Raw genomic sequence first — 18,240 nt, forward strand, 5'->3', positions numbered from 1 at the left:
AGAGTCCTGGAAAAATTGACTCTTTTCTTTCTCAAGAGCAAAGAATCTTGTAGCTTTCAATAGCTCAAGTGAAAGGTCTAGCTTAAGATTTAAAGTAGGCTCAGGAGCTCTTCTGTAGCTTTCCATGATAAGAGTAAAATGGGTCTCATGTAGAACTAACTTCCATTCATTTTGGGTTTTTTTAAGGATAATTATCATTAGTGGTATGATACCATTCTTTGCTTCTCCTTTCTTCAGATCAACCAGCAGTCTGCTGTACTCTTTTTTTAAAAACATCAAGGCCAGATTCCAGAGGAAATTTAAGACCGACACAACCTTTGTAGACCTGTCATCGGCCTACGACAGAGTCTGGATTTAGGGCTTGATGCTGAAGCTTGCAAGGATCATCCCCTGCCGCAAAACACCATGCCTGCTATGGACAATGCTGAGCAATAGGTGGCTATGTGTCCACTTGGGCAACGAAGTCAGTTCACCCTAGTTCCTCACCAATGGACTGCCACAAGGCTCAGTACTCGAGCCAATGCTTTTTAATGTTTGCACGAGCAACGTGCCTCCAAATTTGCATAGGCGGATGACCTCGCCTGGCAACGCAAGCAGCCAACTTCGGTGACATCGAGTCCACCTTGACCAGAGACCTAAACCCAGGGAGGAATAGTTCCAGAAACGGAGGCTCAAGACAAATCCTCACAAAACAGCAGTCACTGCATTCCATCTTGATAACAGGAACGCTAAGCGCATCCTAAAATTGACCTTCTGTGGCCACGCTGTGCGACATGACCACACTCTGACCTATCTTGTAGTGAAGCTTGATTGCATGCTAACGTTCCACAACCATCTGAAGAAGGTAGCTGCCAAGATGAAGACAAGGGTCAGCCTGGTCCAGTAACTGGCAAGCATAAGCTGGGAAGCACTTGCATGCATGTTACAGACATCAGCGATGGCCCTTGTGTACTCTGTAGCCAAGTACGCTACAACCGTATAGACAAGAAGTAGCCATACTCTACTTGTTGATGTCCAACTGACTACAACAATGCGGTGCATCACTGGAACCCTCAAGTCAACCCCAACACCCTGGCTGCCCATGCTGTCACACATTACTCCCACATCCATTTGCCATGATGCCACAACCCTTCGGGAATTTCCGAGGGTGATGGAAAATGAATGTCTTCCCATCCACCAGGACCTTAACAACATCCCTCACCACCGCTTGAAGTCAAGTAAGCCCTTTTGGACTCACGCATTTAACCTTCAACAATGCAACTTCAACCCTGATGAAACCTGGAAAGCTGAATGGAGTTCACAAGAAGTCACAAACAAACACCTAGTGAAAGACCCGGAGCAGCAGATTCATGGCTTCGATCTCCCACGAAGTTCCTGGATAAGCCTAAACCGTATCCACACAAACCATGGAAGATGTGGATACTTGCTGCACAAATGGAAAATTTAAGACTCTCTAGTGTGCGACTGTGGTCACCCAGAGCAGACCATGGAACATATAACAACTCAATGCCTGATTCACAAATATGATTGAGGTATCACAGCAATACACTCTGCTACTCCAGGCGCAATTATCTGGCTTAACCATCTAGATATAAAATTGTAGTTGTTGCTCTACTTTTACATCAGCCATACGAAGAAGACAACTCTTATAGAGTTGTCCTACACCTACTTTGCTCTCCCAAAAATGCCAGCCTCAACTCTCCTGATAAGAGGAAGCTGGGTGATGTAATGAATAGGGAGGATGTTGGACCTTACATGGTATCCCAAGATTTAATTTTATTGGATTGGGCCAAAAAAAAAAAACAGAGCCAAATTTCAGTTTCATTTATGATCCCACTAACACCAGGTTTACAGAGCTATTGTAATACTCTTAGCATCCCCTAAACCATTAACAAAAGTTTATGACTCAGTCTCCTTAAAAAAAATTGCAATAAATCATAACAAATGGCCCTTTAAAATGTAGCCTTTGAAACAAATATTTTAACTGTTTACAATCCCTAAGTAGTGCCAGACTGTATATTAAGACTTAGATTACCTTAACAAATAAATACACACACCAGCTGGAAGTATGTTCTACCATGAGCCAATCAGTGATGCTCTTCCCCTGTCTTTCGTCTACCCTTTCTGTTCTTGTTTCAGGCATTTCTTTCTATCCCACCCTCTAATAATTGGTAATGCACTCGTGACAGTCATAACAGCCAATCCCAGAGTATAAATATTTAGCCAATTTAATCCCAGGAGAGTCATGATTGGTGATGTTGATTCCTTCTCTCCCATGCCTCTTAAGAGCATAAGAACATAAGAGTGGCCATACTGGGTCAGACCAAAGGTCCATCCAGCCCAGTATCCTCTCTACCGACAGTGGCCAATGCCAGGTGCCCCAGAGGGAGTAAACCTAACAGGTAATGATCAAGTGATCTCTCTCCTGCCATCCATCTCCAACCTCTGACAAACAGAGGCTAGGGTCACCATTCGTTACCCATCCTGGCTAATAGCCATTAATGGACTTAACCTCCATGAATTTATCCAATTCTCTTTTAAACCCTGTTATAGTCCTAGCCTTCACAACCTCCTCAGGCAAGGAGTTCCACAGGTTGACTGTGCTTGTGTGAAGAAGAACTTCCTTTTATTTGTTTTAAACCTGCTGCCCATTAATTTCATTTGGTGGCCTCTAGTTCTTATATTATGGGAACAAGTAAATAACTTGTCCTTATTCACTTTCTCCACACCACTCATGATTTTATATACCTCTATCATATCCCCCTTTAGTCTCCCTCTTTTCCAAGCTGAAAAGTCCTAGCCTCTTTAATCTCTCCTCATATGGGACCCATTCCAAACCCTTAATCATTTTAGTTGCCCTTCTCTAAACCTTTTCTTCTCTTTTTCCCCATAGGTGTGTCTACAGTAGAAAATGGCTTATTCAATTTTCAGTACCACTGCAACTAGCCACATTGGTGCTATTTATTATCATTATTATTTATTATTATTATTATTATTATTAACAGTGTAAACTCTTGGGTAGACCTGGCACAAGCATTTTTACTCAAGGTCAGATGACATGGTGGCCACAGAAAAACATTTAGTGGAATGCCTCCCTACATTATTTCTTGAGTCAACTGGGTTGTCCTTCTCTTACAAAGTACTATAATTAAATATAAAAACAATAAAAGATGTGTACAGCATGGCATAATACTTCGACCTAACTCTAAGCCTTCTACGTTGAATTTCTTTTCTATAAACCCACAGTATGTTTTCACAACAGTTATCATTTTAGGATATTTCCTAATTTATAAATAATTTAATCTGTGAACAAAACAGAGACAGTTAACCATGAAATACAACGCTATAAATACATTCAAGGGGTTCTGGTAATATAATAAATCACAAGAGCAAAGTTTGTTTCTTTATGTTGGTTGCCAGAACTCAAAATGTGTTTATAGCTTTGTTCCCTTTCCTATTTTTTATTCCATGTAACAGATTTTACAGTTGTGTCCCTTCTTCTAAACCCTCATTATCCTTTGAGTTAAAGAGAAAAAGAACCCACCACTTGTTAATACACGGCAGTGTCATTTCAATTGCTCTCTCCCATAACACCAGCAAGGTCTTGGATTTCAGAAATTCAACATTGCCAGTTTCTAATTAATTTTAAAAAGTTAAAATCGGGGGTGTATCTTCAGAGATAGCTTTGTTAATAGAAAGTGAAAGTCATTGTGCAAAACAGACAAATCCTATTCAAAACCAGTCAGCTAGATGGCAACTGTTTTTATTTGTTTGTTTTGTAAACAAAAGAGAAAGGACCTACATTGCTGCAGCTTTTGCCACTAATTTTGAAGATCTGAGTGCATGGAAACATCAGTAATGCAGAGATGCAACACTACATCTATGAATTAGTGCATGTGCCTTCGGCTGGCTTTTTTTTTTTTAATGGAAATGCTTTGAGATATTTGCCTTATTGTTTTATTGTAAATTCAATGCTTGCAGCATGTTGTCTGCAATAGTTTCCCTAACTTTAAAAAATACAAACAACATTTGTTTCCATTATCACAAATAGCTTGTTATGAGAAATTAATTACACCTTCCCCTTTCTTTCACTGTTTGCCCACAACTGTAGCCAGGAGTACTACATCCATTCTTTCTGCATAAATAAAAATCTCTGAAATGGACAAACACGCAAAAGCAATCTCTAGATTCTAAATCTAGTCAAGAGGTTTCTCCCCTAGCTTGGCCTTCAGCACATTAGTTGCCCAAGAGCACCATCTGGCGGACAAAGAGTAATTTGGGAAATAAAAGTTCTGTCTAAAAAAATAATTTCCATTTTTATCAATGATTCCCCATCTTTTCTAGCTGGAACCTCCTCCCAGCAATGACTTGGTGCCAGGCGTCACCTCTCACTTTCCTCCAGATCCCCTTGCGCCTTGTCCTGGCGTGGATGCCCCATCACACAGCGTGTGGGCCCCTCCTCTCTCTCCTCTTTTTTCCCCGTCCCTATTCCTTCGCCCCCCCCCCCCCCCCCTCCCTTTTTTTTTTTTTTTTTTTAAATGGTATTGCTTTTATTCCACAGGCTGCTATTTTACTTCTCTTCCGCCCTGGTCACTTGTCCGCACCTCTAGTCATCTCCCAGTTTATTGTCTTCCCACTACCAGTCTCCACCACTTCTATTTCTGTGTTGTCATAATTCTCATCTCCTCCTTGGTCTTCTGGCCTCTCCCCTTGTATTCACTTGTTGCAGTGTAATGAAAACACAACTCATTGGGACAGGAAATCTTTGTCCATGTGTCTCAACCAAAGCTGATAGGTGGTACTGGTTCCAGAAACACTTTTCCCTTTTGCACCTCTCCCTTAGACATGATGGGGTTCATTTCACTCTGGAGATGCTTGTGTGATGTTACCCTCATGACAGTTATCTTAACGATATCAAGATTTATTAAAACCACAGAGAAAATGGCATTAAAACAAAAAAAAATGGTTCACATAATAGATTCACACTTCTCAAAGAAAAACTAGAGAAATCATTCCCAGTTTAGTTAGAGAGGAAAATAAGAAAAGTGAAAGCTTCTAACTTTTGAAAGCAATCCTTTCTCTCTGCCCCCTTTTGGTCAAATTGTCTGCATCTCTTGCTGTCCAGAGAACAACAAACTCTTTGTGTGTCTAGAGAGCTCTCTTATAAAATCTTCCCCGATCCAGTGCTGCTACCCTAGCTTTCAAAACCAGTTTTCTCCAGTTACATGCATACATAATAGGGTTTACATGCACTGCTTTCTCCATGAGCTGGACCACTGGGGATACAAATATCTTTCACTGATTATTAATAGCTTTCAAAGACTTAACTACCTAGTTCAGATACCGTCTTTCAGACCACCTTGGCTGGTTGTATTCTAATTTTGGTCAGGCCTCTCATTAAACTCCCGTAAGCAATTTGTCTTTTGACAAACCCTCTGTCACAGGGCTTGTCTACACTTCCCGGATGATCAGTGCTGTGGCGATAGATGCATCGGTGGTTGATTTAGCAGGTCTAGTGAAGATCCGCTAAATCGACCGCCGATCGCTCTCCCGTCGACTCCTGTACTCCACCTGATCGAGAAGAGTAAGGGAAGTCAACGGGAGAGCACCTCCCGTAGACATCACGTAGTGTGGACCCCGCGGTAAGTAGATCTAAGCTACGTCGATTTGAGTTACCCTATTCACGTAACTCAAATTGCATAGCTTAGATCGACTTTTCCCTTTAGTGTAGGCAAGCCCCAAGTTACACACTACTTCTCCTAGTGATTACAAAGATAGCAGGGAGCATTTCAAGAAGTGCTAAGCAGAACCATCAAAAAGTGGAGGGAACACAGATCCTTATGAAGGAAGGATTCACCCAGCAAGTTGGGAGACGCGCATGTATTCTTACAAAGATAATTTTGCTTCTCCTTTCTTGATGGTCTCATTGCTTAACTACTCCCTTAGGATATTATCCAGTTTCTTGAATGGCTCTCTAAGTAGCAAAACTGATGCTGATAGGTATTTCACATTTCTCTGACTGTATAATGAGAGCTGTACTAACAGTCAGTCACCTGTGTCAACAGCCAGCAAAATCCTACTTCCTCTAGAAATTTCCTTTCTCCACTATTTCAGTCAGAAATAGGTAGTAATTCTAAGGGCATTTCTATGCAGCCAGAGACCTGAGCAGCTGTGTAAACAGTATTTCAACTAATCTTCTAAGGTGAAGCAGTTGGAAAAATGAAGCTATTTCAAGCTTTTTTTTTCTCCAAAGCCGAAGAATGTTAGTTAAAACTGTATTAACTTTCCTCACAAGAGAAGCACAGAGGTAGGATAACGCCTGAGGTGGTAAAAAGAAGGAACCTCAAGAACTAGAGAGGTCCAGAGGGTAGAATGATTCCTGAGGTCAGACAGAGGATCTGTACATAGCCATCTCGGAAGAGAATGATCTGACTCGTACAGGTTCCTCAGACCTAAGGTCAATCGTAAACTTGCTAGGAAACTCACAAGTTCAAGGGACCTTGGGATGAACCTCTGATCCCATTCCAGATGAAATCAAAGTTGACCTTGACAGTCCTCAGATCCAAGCCCCTTCCTCAGACTAAGATTGCTTCTGAGGTGACAAGGTGAGCGTATCCAAGCAGCCAAGAAGAGAAAGACAGAAGAGGAATCAGCAAGTCTAGAAGAATGAAGTGTGAACTCAGAATCATCCCAGGCCCACCAGGTCTAAAGCACCACACTCATCTCAGAAGTCAAAGGAGCAACAAACCAGCAACAGAATCACTACAGGAAATAAATTTTCTTTAGCGCTAATGTGGAGAAGGACTAATTCAGGTGAGTTTTGACACCGCCTCATCGAGAAGGAGTTTCAGGTAGCACTCATATTTGAAGAGGGCAAAATCATGCACATGCAGAACACCTTTTAAGGGAGTGTTCATCTTAACGACATATCAGACATTAAAATACCACAGTGATAGGGGACATACAACAGCCGAGTGCTGATCTGCCCTAGACACCATCCCATCGCATGATGCGTAACACTTACAACCTGATTTTTGCTCCAGATCTGACAGACTATCAATTAGGGTGGATTTAGATTTGAATGCACACAATCCCACTCACTGGAAATCGACTGAGCAGAACCAATAACAAAAACCACTGAAGTGGCTGGAAATGTGTAACAGAGCTGATACTGCACAAATAAACAAATATGTCTATACTTTTTAAAGATTGTAACTAGACAAACTAGTTTATCCAAAAAAAATAAGCTGCTGCAGCAAGATCTTACGGATACCAGAAATGCTTAGCTAAGGACTGTTGAGCCCATGATACCATATACCCCTCTATCAGTGTTCGGATTCATAAGGGGGCATACTGCTTCCCAAGAGGGTCTAAAGCGCATCATACTAAGAGCATGTGCAACTCAAAAGTGGGGATCTTGAGAGACAATTTTCAAGAGATACCTGGTTCTCAGCTGCAATACAAGAGTGCAACATTAACTAACCTTTTGGGCCAGGGTTGAGGAGGGGGGAAATGACATGTATAAAACTATACATACTTCATCATAAATGCTCCCGTTGATATCTGCTCCATAGATCGGTGCCACAAAGGTTAAATTTTTCCAGTATTTACGCTCCAGATCTTCATAATCTATATATCTTGGAGTGCAGTATCTGCAGAGAGAGAATGAAATTAAAGGCAATGTTTCAGAGGACCTCAATTGGAAAAGTTGTCCTTTCACCCTCATGGTTTGGATGTCTCCCAACATCCACGTTCCTGATGTGCTCTATACTTGATTTTGCAGACCAAGTACTTTTAGACAAATATAGGAGTTTCACACTCTTTGGTCCTTTCACATATTCAACAGTCCTAAACCCATAGGTTTCATAGTAACAATGCTTTCAAAGTAACACTGGGTAATGTCTTTCACAGTATTTATGTCGCTATTAGTCCTGTGCTACCCAGATAATTTGTTCCTGTCTCAACAGATGGAAGGAACTTCTGCTGCCTGTTCTGAGTTTTAGGCCGTTAAGTATGATTGTTGTCACCCAAGGCTCTTGAAAGAGCCAATACACTACTAGTTGGTGGCCCCACAGTCTCTCTTCACCACCCCATCCTCCATTTTAGCCTACCGCATTTCCTGGGCTGGTGAAAAGGCACTACTGTTAATAGGCAATATGGTCACCAGTTCCTACCCCTGTACTTTAGGAGCATAAACACCAAAGAGTGTGCAAACACATGCTGGTTCTAGCACAAGTAGGTCCTGCAGATTATCCCCAACAGGTCCAAAAGGCAAGTGTTCTGCCATTTAGTAGCCCAGGCCAGAAGCAAGGGGAGGAATCCCAATGTTCCTGGGGACCTTGCTTTCCTTTCTCCCTCTCCCACATAAAGCTTTTTTGGGAGAAGTGCACCAGTTCTTCCAGTTGGCAGAAATCTTTGGAGGATCTTGTCTTCATCCCTTTGCTTGTCCCAGACACATGGGGCATTTTTACATCCTTTTCTGTGGCCTGGGAAGATTCTTCTAACTTCCCATAGATGGAGTATGCTTCTATTGCTATTGCCAAGCAGCCTACTCTGCCAAAACCTTTTCCTCAGGGTGTTTGGCCACAGTACTCCCTTGTTTAGAAAGTCTTTAGGAAGGGAAATTTGCTTCCATAAATGCAACAACTTGAGAGGGGGAGAGAGTTCTAGATCAACTCTGCAAGCTCTTTCTGTTCAGACTGCTTGGAAGAAAACTTGGAAGTACAGGAAACAGGAGGTCATGCAGCTGACGCAGCTCCTATTGAGAAGGATGGAGGAAGAGCCTCATGGGGAACTGATCGTCTCTCAACAAACAGGAGCTGAACCCCAGCAATCCATGAGTAACCTACAGACCAGGGCTTCTCTTAAATGCAGTTTATCACTCAGACTAGAGCCCTTCAGCCATGTTAAGATGACATCCAAGTTCAGGGCATTCTCATCTGGGTATCCCAAATGAAGGGGAAAGCAATTTAGTGTCACAGAGATATGCCCATAGAAAGGAAGCTGTCCTCCACAGAAACCTGACCTCTTTGAAGAGAGGGAAAAATCTTCTTTAAAGAAAGGTTAGGAGCTTCTGCTATTACATTGTTTAAGAAGAATGTAACACACTAGGAGGCTTTTTAAATACTCCTAACTCATATAGCCTTATTAAATATAACATAGCAATATGATATTATAGGTAGAGGGATAAAACAATTCTAATTACAGGTATTTTTAAAATATTTTCTATTATGGTGTGTGCAGAATTACGGTTCTGTTTGCACTCGTGGGATATTCTATGCAAGTGCATGGTTACGCATTATTTCACCACTTGTGAGTAAAAGGAACAATCCAAACTATGCCTATAAGACCTTTATATGACTACATGGCATTTTATATTCTATAATTTTATATACAGAAGTTATATTTTATACCCCCTATGCAGATGTAAGCATATAAAACAAATGATCATAGCAATCTAAACAGAGTTCATCATCAGCAGGATTTAAAGTATGCTGGATCATAAGGGGTCACAGACACAGGAAATTAAATTTTTAAAAAGTGAGCCTAGTTGCAGAGGTGCACTCTTTTAGTACCACCTTGGAGGAAAAGCCTTCTGGTTGGCTGCTTTACCCACTTGTCTGCCTCCTGGGGAAGAGCAGCCAATCAGGGATGGTGCAAGAGGCAGACAGTTATTTCCCTTCTCCTCAGGAGCCCACACTATTCACGGGGGGGGAGGGGGAGGCAGGGGGAAGTGAGCAGAAAGATCGCACCCACTCAGAGCAGTTCGATCAGGGCAGTTCTACTCCCTCTTTCCCCACCCTCCTAAGAGCAATAAGACAGCTCCTCTGCTCCTTCCCCCTCTGCTCTCCCTCCCGTGCAGTACCTGGCCTGGGAAGGGTCTCCGTTCCAGCCTCCCTTCCCTCAGGCCTGTGGGAGGGGCTGAAGAATTCCAGGTGCTGCAAGAGGAGCACAGGTGAGGTGGGGGGCAGAACTGATGTGGGCACTGAAGGGGGTAGTATAAATATGGGGGTAAAATTGACTTGGGGCATGGTGAGGGCAGAATTGCTGGCGGAAAGGGGACAGAACAGATGTGAGGAGTGGGAGAAAAACTGATTTGGGGATAGGGGGATGGGCAGATGTTGGGGTGATGACAGACTCTCCATTTTTTTCAGACCACTCTAAGCACTGAGTAGTGCCTTCTACCAAGTCCTAGAAGAAGGACAAGGATGGCCTTCAGTAAGTAAGTTAGACATAAAAATCACCCGGTGCCTAAAAAGGTAAAAATCACAGTGGGAGAAGGTTACATATTCTCCTTTCCAAACAGAATACTGAATATACATACTTGTCACTGTTGGCCAGTTGCCTGAACTCTTTCACGGTCATTGGCTTTTTCTGAATGTTGTATTGAGTGAAAAGCCCTGATTGACCAGTGACCATCTGCTGAATTGGAGCTGGAATCACTAGATCATCAATGTCGTCGTAATGTTTTCTCGGCTTCCACTCCTTGGGTGGGATCACCTGAAAAGTCAGAGCAGCAATACACAAATCAGCATAGCTACTGCTCATGTCAGAAATACTTTTGAAGTGGATGAAGAAACAAATTATTTCATTAAATCGAATACAGAAAACTTAGCAAATCTGACTGAAAGATTTAAAGATTTAATTACTATAAGTTAAAAAATCTTGTTGTCCATGAACATTGTGAACCATCTAATTTAAACATAACATCTTCAATGTTTTTTAAAACTAGATAAAAGTACAGAGTTATTTGCTGAATGCCTCTCTCCATTTTCCTATCTGGGTTATTCAGTAAATCTTACAAAGTCTGGTCTATACACAATTTTTATTCTATTTGAATAAATAAATCTATCTAAATGAAATTTAAACTATTTCATTTAGGGCAGTGGTACCCAATGTGGTGCCCACAGGCGCCATGGCGCCTGCCGGGGCACTTATGTGCGCCCGCCTAGTGCCCAGCAGGGGAGAGAAGCCATGGACCCGCGCCTGCCAGAAACAGAGAACTCCAGGGCTGCAGGCTGCGGGCGCCAGTGTTCTCGGTCCCAGGCAGGCGCGACGCCACGGCTTAAGCCGGAGAGAAACCGCGGCCCCGCGCCTGCCGGGGACAGAGAACTCCGGGGCTGCAGGTGCCGATGTTCTCGGTCCCAGGCAGGCGCGGCGATGCAGTTTAAGCCGGAGAGAAGCCGCGGCCCCACGCCTGCCGGGGACAAAGAACTCCGGGGCTGCTTGGGGCGGCAAAAAGCCGGGAGGCAGCCCTGGCCAGAGCCCTGCCGCTGGAGAGCCAGAGCATCGTCTCCTGGAGACAAGCCCGGGCTGCGGCAGCGAGAGGGGCTCCCAGAGTGTGTGAGGAGCCGGGGAGGGAGGGAAGCGGGGCCCGAGATGCAGGCAGGGAGGAGGGGTCCTGCTGCTGCCACCGCTACCGCCACTGCTGCTGCTCTGAGTCTCCCCAGGGCGGAGCGGCGTTTCCCTGCCCAAGCGGGCTGTGCAGGGCGCCGCCGGGCTGGGCAGGGGACGCGGACCCCGGCTCACACACTGATGGGGCGAGTGGCTAGGCAGCCCGAGCTGCCCCCGGACCCAGCCCGCCGCGCACCTCCCCCACCTCAGCCCCGGGCTGCTTGCCCTGGGCCCCCACAGTGCCAGGGGCGGGGAGAGGCAGAGCCCGGCTCCAAGCGGGGCATACTGCCCCGCCGGGGGACCCCCGCGGCTCAGGCACCTGGGGGTCAGTGTCCGTCCTCTCGGCTCTGCCTGCATGGGGCTAGGGAAGCAGCTGTCAGTGCCTGCCCCTCTCAGCCTTTGCACCCCCCATCCTGCTCACAGCCTCTTCACTTGTACCTCCCCACATCGCTCCTTCACTGAACCCCTTCCCCTTGTACTCTCCCTTCACCCTCACCTCTCCCCTTGTACCCTTCCCCAGCCCTCTCCTCCCACACCTCCCCCTTCCCCTGCACCTCTTCTCCCGCAACTCTCTTGATATCCCCTCTCCTGCTCCACCCTCCTCCACAAGTACATTACACCCCGCTTCTCTGCTCCAGTGTAGAGCCCCCAAGCACCCCCACACCCGCTCCTCTGCCTGAACCCTCTTTACTAGATCCCCATCCCTTTCCAGGTACAAGGTTTGAGGGTTAGTCCCTATGCCTTCCATGTGCATTTGGGTGCGGGTGGGGGAGGGCACTGGTGGAGGGGGGGGGGGGAGAAGAACCCAGGGCTGGAGTGGGGGGCAGCCAAACATTTTTTTGCTTGGGGCGGCAAAAAACCTAGAGCCGGCCCTGCCCCAGCAGGCGCCGCCTAGTGCCCAGCAGGGGAGAGAAGCCGGGGCCCCGCGCCTGCTGGAGACAGAGTACTCCGGGGCTGCGGGCGCCAGTGTTCTCTGTCCTCGCGGCTTCACTCCAGCTTCTCTCTGGATTCATATATTATGTAATATTAAATATGATGTTTTTTGTATTATTTAATGTACAAATACAAAATAAGCCTTGAAAAATTGTTGGTGCCCGCCCCACTCTTCTGAAAACATGAATGTGCTACTGGCCACAAAAAGGTTGGGGACCACTGATTTAGGGGCATGATTTTTTTTAAAACCAAATATGTTAAATTGGTATAACCCCTCATGTGGATGCAGATATATTGGGTTGCCTTAAACAGTGTTTATTCCCATAAATTTATGTAATAAAACTAAGTACAAAAACTGTGTGTACACAAGCCCCAGTTGATTGTAAAGTTTGGGGGAGGTGGGGTTCGTTTCAGGTTCCCCTGATTCACCCCGTCTGATTCCAAGTTCTGCTATGACTCACAAGCATGCACCATGCTATTCACAGCCATCAGGAATTTTACAGAAGCCTGAGTTCACCCAAATGGTCTCATACAAGTGTCTTGTTTTAGGGTATTAGGTAGTTTTGAAAAGATGTTTTATATATTATTACAGCCCAAATGGAAATCTCTAAATTCCAAATATTGTCTATTTATCTTTTAATTCACTACTTTGTCAACAAGACATTTTTTTAAAACACTGCAACAGCTATTGTTTATGTAGAGTTCTTTATATATAAACTTTTTACATTTGTATTATTGTTATTAAAAGACTGAAAACATTTCCTCCTCTTTCCCCCCAACCTTTAGTTTTGTCTTTTTATATGTTACAAACATTGGAAGTGTTTGTGCTGCTTACAAAAACTAAACACAGCAAGCATGGCACTATTAGTTATTTCTTTATATGTGCATTAGCATCAGCAGTGATGCTAACAAAAGTCTTGGATGAGTTTATTATAGTTAGTCTGTATTCGCTCTGATAGCAGGCTGTTTCTTCAAAATGCAAACATTTTAGGGTTATATATAAAAGTGGCTATTGCATTTTTGTTTATCTTTAAAACACCTTAGTGAGAGTATGGAAATTTAGAATACATCTGAGATCTGGAGATCGTTCATTGTCTCCAGATAACAACAAGGTCAAATTTTAAACCTAACCCATTGGAACATGTCTTTCTGAGACTGGGATGTTTCCATTGTTCACAGTATAAAACTGCACAAACCTAGAAGATGTAGGAAATACAAATTTAGACAACCAAAGAAAATGTTTTTAGCAGATAACGATTTCCTGTTAAAGGCATAGTTAATGCTTCCAGTTTAATCCTGCACTTCCTACGTGATTAAAACTCACTTTTTCTTTTCTTTCCTTTTTTTTTTTTTTAATTTTATGAACTTTGATGTGACCTTTGTCCATCTAGGGACTGCAACATTGGGCCCAATGTTTCCTCTTCTAAAAGAAACAAGAGTGCTCAACGGCCTAGTCTTGTAGTTTCCATTAATGTTTTCACACAAATCTTAACAAGTTATATGCACAAAAAATACAAAACATTGCTTTGGAAGCAGAGAAGCCATGCATTCAAAATGTATGCATAAAAATCAAAGATGTGCATAGACATTTCCATTTTCATGACTATTAGGCATGAACTTGTAGGTTTGGCGCCACAACGTGAATATTAAAAACCAGCATTTGCATTCTTTTGTTTAATTCAAGGTCAATAGTATTTTGTTTTTAGCAATATGCAGCATGAAATATTTTTGTGAATAGTGTCCAAAGTATCCTCCTTCAGCAAACTGGAGCACACTTATTGTTTAATTGTATTACAGTAGTGCTTAGCGAGCCCACCTGAGATTGGGACCTCACTGTGCTATGCGCTCTCACTGTAGTGAGAGACAGTCCCTGCTCTGAAGACTTTACCATCTAAATAGACATGATAGAAAAAGGTTGGGGACAGGGAACAGACACAGAAATTAAGTGACTTGCCTAAGATAAGTAGTTCAATGGCAGACCTGAGGACAGAACCTAAAGGTCTCTTGACTCTCAGTAAAGTACCCTTTCCACTAGGTCATGCAGCCTCTCCATTAATGTTTAGCAAAACTATCATCTTACAAATCACGAGCGTCAAATTCATTCCATGGAGAAAGCCAAATTCTACTTTTAACTGTGGTCTATAGCTTTATGTTGCTCAGTGTTCAAACATAAAAAAGGACGGACTAAAACAGGGGTTCTCACAACAAATTTTTTGGTGGCCTCAGAGTGCGGCCACCAACTCTTGCTGGTGGCTGCGCTGACAATTTTTCCTAAAATACTTAATTACCTTTAGGAAAAACAAATAAATATGCACGTATACACATCCAAATCATTGTTATTTATGTTGGGTTTTTTCCAGACTCAGTAATAAAAATAATTTATGGTTGTCTCTATTCTTTAATGGACCTAAACAGAATAGAAATACAAATACGGCACTTTGCATGTTCTTGTTTTATTGTGGTTGTTTCTTTTGCTTTTTTAGTTGTACTCCCCCCCCCCCCAAAGACTTGCTAGCTGGTAAGTCTTCTGCTGTGAAAAGTGATATTTGTACGTTTGTTAATATCACTTTTCACAGCAGACTTACTCAGCCCCGGCAAGCCCTGGGACAAATTAAACCCCGGATGGGGAAGCGGGCAGGGAGGCAGCGGGGTCCAGGGACAATGGTGGGATAGTGAGCCTGGGGCCGAAGCCTGGAACCAGAGCCTGCCACCACATGGACGGAGTTCAAAGCCCCGTGGCCAAAGCCTGCCTCCCTTACCCTTGGGAAAATGGGGAATTCACCAGCTGCCTGCACCTCCAGCATTTGTGTCTCTGGGGAGAGGGGCCGCTGCTTTGCGCCCCCACCCCCCACCCCCATCACAGCCCAAGACGCTGTGGCCGCAAGAAAAGGCCCTGGAGACCGCATTTGAGAAACATTGGACTAAAACCAAAACAGTGCAACATTCAGGCTTTATTCCTCCTTCAACATATACTGTGCTCTCTCATCAAGCACTTCCTGAAAGCAGAGTTCTCGCTCCTATACATAATTATAGTGTGGCTCTCCTTTTTTGGGTAGCTATCTATCATAACCGAGGTATACATTTAGGACTACATACTCCCCTCAATCTCCCATTGATTTTAATAATCAGTTTGCAAAAAGATCAAAAGATAGAATATATGGCCTTTATTTAGTAGTTAAACTTCTAGTTACCATTGTGTATTATTTCCTCACTAACTTATCATCACATTCAGAATCACTTATTGGAAAAACAGGCTCACTGTTAGGATTGACAAACTATCAGGCCTTTGTGTCTCTTCTTTTCCTAGTTTCTCTCCCTCTCCCCCACCTCTCTCTCTCTCTAGCTCTCTCCCTCTCTCCCCCTCCCCCTCCCCTCCTTTATTCCCTCTGCATTTTCTTCCCTAAAGCAACTCAGAGCTTCCCCTCTCTGTGAGCATCACTACCCTCCACTTCCTCTTCACATCTGATAAAGTGATCAGCAATAATATAGTGCTGACATTTAAAGTGAAACATGCCTCTCTGCAGCAGGGATGTTTGATCAGACTGTCAGGGATCCAGAAATAGAACACCTGCATAAGTGGGTCAAGGCAAGGACCAAAAGTCAACGATAGAGGAGAAAGAAATCCAGAGGGAGAATGCCTTTGAAAAGATTTTGTGGGTGATTGAAGAACAGAAGCATGTTGTTCTACAGAATTTGTTAGGGGCCACAAGTACAAAGGTGCAGACTTTGGTATTTGTGGGAGAAAAAAAAAAAGAATTCACTAAGGTGCACGCTTGATTCTGAAGGGTGTGCTTGTACTAGAGTCTGCTCTCTAAGGAACAGAAAGTCCTTACGCCAGCTATGTTCTGGTAAAAGTCCAGTTTTACTGAACAGGACAGAAGCAGCAAGAAGGTGGGATGTTACAAAGAGGCAATAGCAAAAGGTTGGTTATTATGATGTTTGATGTGATGTTACTTGTTGAGACCAAACAGGCGTTCTCCTCATGATTAAGAATATTCTGTACAGCTTTCCCAAGAAATGGGCAAGACTATATGGGGCAGGTATGTTACAGGTTGTGCTGCCCCATTAGTGGGAGCTGTGCCTAATTACCTGACTCTCAAGTGGTGGGTTTGAGCTTGGACCGATGGTAGGGTCAGGTGACTAGGCATTGCATAAGGGTAGCTGAGGTTTGCTACCTATAAGAGGGAGTCTTCTCCCTCAAAGAGAGGAAAACCATGGGATGGCTCTCTGGAGAGGGCCAGAGTAGGCCTGGCACAGAATCCCAGCTTAGAGAGAGATGGGGAGCTGAGAGGTAGCATGAGCAGGGGCCTGATGTCCAAATAAAAGGATAAAGAGGAGGAAGAAAAAAGTAAGACCCACCTGCAGGGGACGACTCTACCTAGCAGCCAGAGAAAAAGGCTTTGCTGGAGTTATGTGCAGAGATGGGCAGGATCAAAACCCTTAAGTGGGAATTAGGAGCCCAGATGAGGCATAATGGACTGGTGAACCTGGAGAAGGTGGCTAGGAGATTGTGTCTGTGAGTTAAACTGTTAGTTTATGTTAACAAACCAGACTCCAGAAAGGGAGAGTAATTCTAAAGCATAAGAGTTGTGGAGTTTTATTTTCCTGGGTAAGGAAGAAAGGAAACTGAGGCAGCAGTAGGGTCTCACTGGATGAGGTAAGACCCGATTTTAGGGGACAAGGAAGAACAAATTGATTGTCTCTCATGCTGCTGTCACCCCTTTCTCCCTGCATCTGACTCTACATGAAGCCCTCGCAGCATGCAGCAGACATTCTGCTGTGGTTGCTGGCCTGCCCTAGAAGGGAGGTATAGTCAAAACAATTTGTTCTTAAGATACTGTGGGTCTGACCAATCACTACCCCTTGGGGACAAGAATGACAAGGCATCTGGGGTGGGGAGGGGAATTCACATTCCTCATAGCATCCCATTCCCGGAGGTTTCAGAGTAGCAGCCGTGTTAGTCTGTATCCGCAAAAAGAACAGGCACCTTAGAGACTAACAAATTTATTAGAGCATAAGCTTTCGTGGGCTACAGCCCACTTCTTCGGATGTATATAGAGTGAAACATATATTGAGGAGATATATATACACACATACAGAGAGCATGAACAGGTGGGAGTTGTCTTACCAACTCTGAGAGGCCAATTAAGTAAGAGGAAAAAAAAAAACTTTTGAAGTGATAATCAAGATAGCTCAGTACAGACAGTTGGATAAGACGCAAGTGTGAAAATACTTACAAGGGGAGATAGATTCAATGTTTGTAATGGCTCAGCCATTCCCAGTCCTTATTTAATCCTGAGTTGATTGTGTCTAGTTTGCATATCAATTCCAGCTCAGCAGTCTCAGGACTCCAACGACTCCCACCTGTTCATGCTCTCTGTATGTGTGTGTGTGTATATATATATATATATATATATATATATATATATATATATATATCCTCAATATATGTTTCACTCTATATGCATCCGAAGAAGTGGGTTGTAGCCCACGAAAGCTTATGCTCTAATAAATTTGTTAGTCTCTAAGGTGCCACAAGTATTCCATTCCCGGAGGTGCAGTTTTGAGTTAATAAGAGCAAGAACAGGAAGTTACAGCTGGACTATAAGTGGATTGTAATGATAAGTGCAGGGTATATGGGGTGAGTTCAACAGCCACATAGTAGACAGCCACACCTGTAAAGGGTAGTTTGCTTACAGATGGTCCTGGCACCTCACTTAACTCTCATTAGAGGCTCCAAGTAGCTGTATGTGTACCACAGGGCCACACCCCAGGACCTGGCCTCAGCTGGCATGCAAAATCTAGTGAGGATAGCTAGTGGCAGCAACCACTAGTGAAGGGTACATCTGGCTCTGCAAGTGCATGCCAAGGACTCCTGGTCAAATGCTTGGCGAACATCAGACCATAGAAACT

At 43.8% G+C, this 18,240-nt stretch overlaps 1 protein-coding gene across 1 annotated transcript in view; it reads right to left on the reverse strand.

Moving 5' to 3' along the window:
- LOC113405360 (lysine-specific demethylase 4C-like) overlaps positions 1 to 18,240 on the reverse strand; it is a 390,365-nt gene that overhangs the window by 354,236 nt on the left and 17,889 nt on the right. The window contains exons 3-4 of the mRNA XM_026646511.1: positions 10,325 to 10,500; positions 7,538 to 7,652 (exon numbers count right to left, since the gene is read on the reverse strand). Coding sequence (XP_026502296.1) covers positions 7,538 to 7,652; positions 10,325 to 10,500 — 291 coding nt within the window. The remainder of the gene's footprint in view (positions 1 to 7,537; positions 7,653 to 10,324; positions 10,501 to 18,240) is intronic.

This window comes from Terrapene carolina, unplaced genomic scaffold, assembly GCF_002925995.2.
Source record: "Terrapene carolina triunguis isolate 2854851 unplaced genomic scaffold, T_m_triunguis-2.0 Scaffold35098, whole genome shotgun sequence".
Classification (NCBI taxonomy): Eukaryota; Metazoa; Chordata; order Testudines; family Emydidae; genus Terrapene; species Terrapene triunguis.